The sequence below is a fragment of the Miscanthus floridulus genome, chromosome 18, assembly GCF_019320115.1.
Source record: "Miscanthus floridulus cultivar M001 chromosome 18, ASM1932011v1, whole genome shotgun sequence".
In the NCBI taxonomy this organism is placed as follows: Eukaryota; Viridiplantae; Streptophyta; class Magnoliopsida; order Poales; family Poaceae; genus Miscanthus; species Miscanthus floridulus.
Genome location: NC_089597.1, coordinates 133,002,082 through 133,005,658, shown reverse-complemented (window position 1 = coordinate 133,005,658; position 3,577 = coordinate 133,002,082). Strand labels below are relative to the sequence as shown.

Sequence of the window (3,577 nt, the reverse complement as noted above, 5' to 3'; positions counted from 1 at the left end):
CGTCCAAGCTTTCCTCTCCGGCACCACTTGCCGGGACTTGGTCCGAGAGTTAGGTCGGAATGTGCCGTGCTCTGCTGCTGCGCTTCTCGACATCGCCACCAGCTTCACCTCGGGTGAAGAGGCTGTCGGAGCCATCTTCCCTGACACCGACACCAAGGGTAAGCGGAGGGACGAGGCCCCCAAGGCCTCAGCCTCCCACCTCCCTAAGAGAAAGAAAAAGGGGCGCTTGGGGAAGTAGGAGGTCCTGGAGGCTGACCTAGTCACAGCCGCGGAACACAAGAACCCCCAAGGCTTCAGAGGCCCTAGGCCCTTCGACGACATGCTCAAGAAACCCTGCCCTTACCACCAGAGCCCGGTCAAGCATGCTCTCGAGGATTGCACCATGCTGCGGCGTTACTACGCCAGGCTTGGGCTCCCCGATGATGACGCCAAGCAGAAGGGCGCCGGCGACCGAGACGAAGGCAAGGACGATGGGTTTCCTGAGGTACGCAATGCCTTCATGATCTTTGGTGGGCCCTCGGCATGCCTTACGGCGCGACAGCGCAAGAGGGAGCGCCGAGAGGTCTTCTTGATCAAGGTGGCCACCCCCTAGTACCTTGACTGGTCTCGAGAGGCGATCACCTTCGATCAAGATGACCACCCTGACCATATTCCGAATCCTGGGTAGTACCCACTAGTCGTCGACCCGATCATCGGCAACACCCGACTCTCCAAGGTGTTGATGGACGGAGGCAGCGGCCTCAACATCCTCTACGCCAACACCCTAGAGCTCTTGGAGATCAACCGGTTGAGGCTCCGAGGTGACATCGCACCCTTCCACGGCATCGTGCCAAGGAAGCGCACGTGGCCCCTCGGGCGCATCGACCTTCCTATCTGCTTCGGCACCCCCTCCAACTACCGCAAGGAAGTCCTCACCTTCGAGGTAGTCAGGTTCGGGGGAGCCTACCACGCCATTCTGGGGTGGCCGTGCTATGCCAAGTTCATGGCAGTGCCCAACTATACCTACCTCAAGCTCAAGATGCCAGGCCCTAGCGGTGTCATCATGATTGAGTCCACATACGAACATGCATACGACTATGACGTTGAATGCATCGAGTACGCCGAGGCTCTTGCGGAGGCCGAGACCCTCATCGCCCACCTCGACCAACTCAGTGGCGAGGTGCCTAACACCAAGCGTCGCGCAGGGGCATTCAAGCCCACTGAAACCATTAAGCTCATCCCAATCGACCCCGCCTGCCTCGACGACCAAGCGCTGAGGGTCAGCGCCACCCTCGACATCAAATAGGAAGCCATGCTCGTCGACTTTCTCTGTGCAAACGCTGACATATTCGCATGGAGTCCCTCGGACATGCTGGGCATACCAAGGGAAGTCACCGAGCACGCCCTAGACATCCAGGCTGGATCTAGACCGGCGAGGCAACGCCTGCGCCGTTTCAACGAGGAAAAGCGTAGGGCCATCGATGAGGAGATACAGAAGCTCTTGGCGGCCGGGTTCATCAAGGAAGTGTCCCACCCAGAGTGGTTGGCTAACCCTGTGTTGGTCAAGAAGAAAAATGGGAAATGGAGGATGTGCGTAGACTACACCGGTTTGAACAAAGCCTGTCCAAAGGTCCCCTTCCCATTACCTCGAATCGATCAAATCGTTGATTCCACCGCAGGGTGCGAGACCTTGTCTTTCCTCGATGCATATTCTGGTTACCATCAGATCAAGATGAAAGAGTCTGACCAGCTCGCGACTTCTTTCATCACACCATTCAGCATGTACTGCTACGTGACAATGCCCTTCGGCCTCAGAAACGCAGGTGCCACGTACCAACGATGCATGACCCAGGTCTTTGGCGACAACATTGGGCGAACCGTCAAGGCCTACGTAGACGACATCGTGGTCAAGACTAGAAAAGCCAAGGGTCTCGTCAATGACTTAAGGATAACCTTCAAATGCCTTAGAGAGAAGGGCATCAAGCTCAATCCCGAGAAGTGTGTGTTCGGGGTCCCCCGAGGCATGCTCTTGGGATTCATAGTCTCGGAACGCGGCATTGAGGCCAACCCAGAGAAGGTCTCGACCATAACCAACATGGGACCAATCAGAGACATCAAGGGAGTGCAGAGGGTCATGGGATGCCTTGCGGCCTTGAGCCGCTTCATCTTGCGCCTCAGCGAAAAAGGGTTGCCCCTGTACCGACTCTTGAGAAAGTCCGAGCGTTTTTCTTGGACCCCCGAGGCTGAGGAAGCCCTCGACAGACTCAAGAGGCTGCTCACCAATCCTCCTGTCCTAATACCTCCGGCCATGGACGAGGCCCTCTTACTCTACGTCGCCACAATGACCCAAGTGGTCAGCGCTGCCATAGTGGTAGAGAGGCAGGAAGAAGGGCATACTCTACCCACCCAACGACCTGTTTATTTCATCAGCGAGGTGCTCTCCGAGGCCAAAGCACGCTACCCCCACATCTAGAAGCTGGTCTACGCCATGGTCCTGGCCCGGCGCAAACTACGCCACTACTTCGAGTCGCACCCAGTGACTGTGGTATCATCCTTCCCCCTGGGCGAGATAGTTCATAACCGGGAGGCCTCGGGCAGGAAAGCCAAGTGGGTTGTCGAGCTTATGGGGGAAACCTTGACCTTTGCGCCTCGAAAAGTGATCAAGTCTCAAGTCTTGGCCGATTTCATGGCTGAATGGATAGATACCCAACTACCACCTGCTCAAATTCAGACAGAGTGCTGGACCTTGTACTTCGATGGATCCTTGATGAAGACCGGGGCAGGTGTGGGCCTGCTCTTCATTTTGCCCGTCGGAGTGCACATGCACTACATGGTGCGGCTCCACTTTACCGCCTCCAACAACGTGGCCAAATATGAGGCCCTCATCAATGGCTTGCAAGTCACCATCGAGCTTGGGGCACGGCGCCTCGACGTCCGAGGCGACTCACGGCTCGTCATAGATCAAGTGATGAAGGAGTCAAACTGCCTCGACCCCAAAATGGAGGCTTACTGCAAGATGGTACGACGCCTAGAAGACAAGTTCGACGGTCTTGAACTAAATCACGTTGCGCGGAAGTACAACGAGGCCGCCGATGAGCTGGCAAAGATGGCCTCGGCACGAGCCCTGGTCCCCCCAAACATCTTCGCTAGAGACCTCCACAAACCTTCCATCGGCTGCACCTCGACAACAGAGGAGGGCCCACCTATGGAGCCCATGGCAAAGCTCGACGCCCCCTCTGCTGCCGAGACCCCCTCGACCGAGCCTGAGGTCATGGAAGTCAACGCTGAGCCTCCGCAGAATAATCAGGACGCGGATTGGCGAGTCCCATTCCTCGATTGGCTTGATCGAGGGGAGCTTCCTGACGACAGAACCGAAGCGCGACGGCTCGCGCGACGAGCCAAGACCTACGCCCTCTACAATGGCGAATTGTACAGGCGAAGTCCCTCAGGTGTCCTCCAACGTTGTATCAGTGCAGAGGCGGGCCAAGCCCTGCTTTGGGACTTACACGCAGGTGCCTGCGGACACCATGCGGCGCCTCGGACGCTCATAGGGAACGCTTTCTGCCAAGGGTTCTACTGGCCGACGACGGTCGCCGAC

The 3,577-nt window shown here is 57.3% G+C and overlaps 1 protein-coding gene across 1 annotated transcript; it reads left to right on the top strand.

The window, feature by feature from the left end:
- Window positions 1-382: 382 nt before the first annotated feature.
- On the top strand, window positions 383-1,285 carry LOC136524717 (uncharacterized). The gene is made up of 3 exons (XM_066517980.1): window positions 383-484; window positions 668-907; window positions 1,097-1,285. The coding sequence occupies exons 1-3, from the start codon at window positions 383-385 to the stop codon at window positions 1,283-1,285; spliced, it is 531 nt and encodes a 176-aa protein (XP_066374077.1).
- Window positions 1,286-3,577: the final 2,292 nt, after the last annotated feature.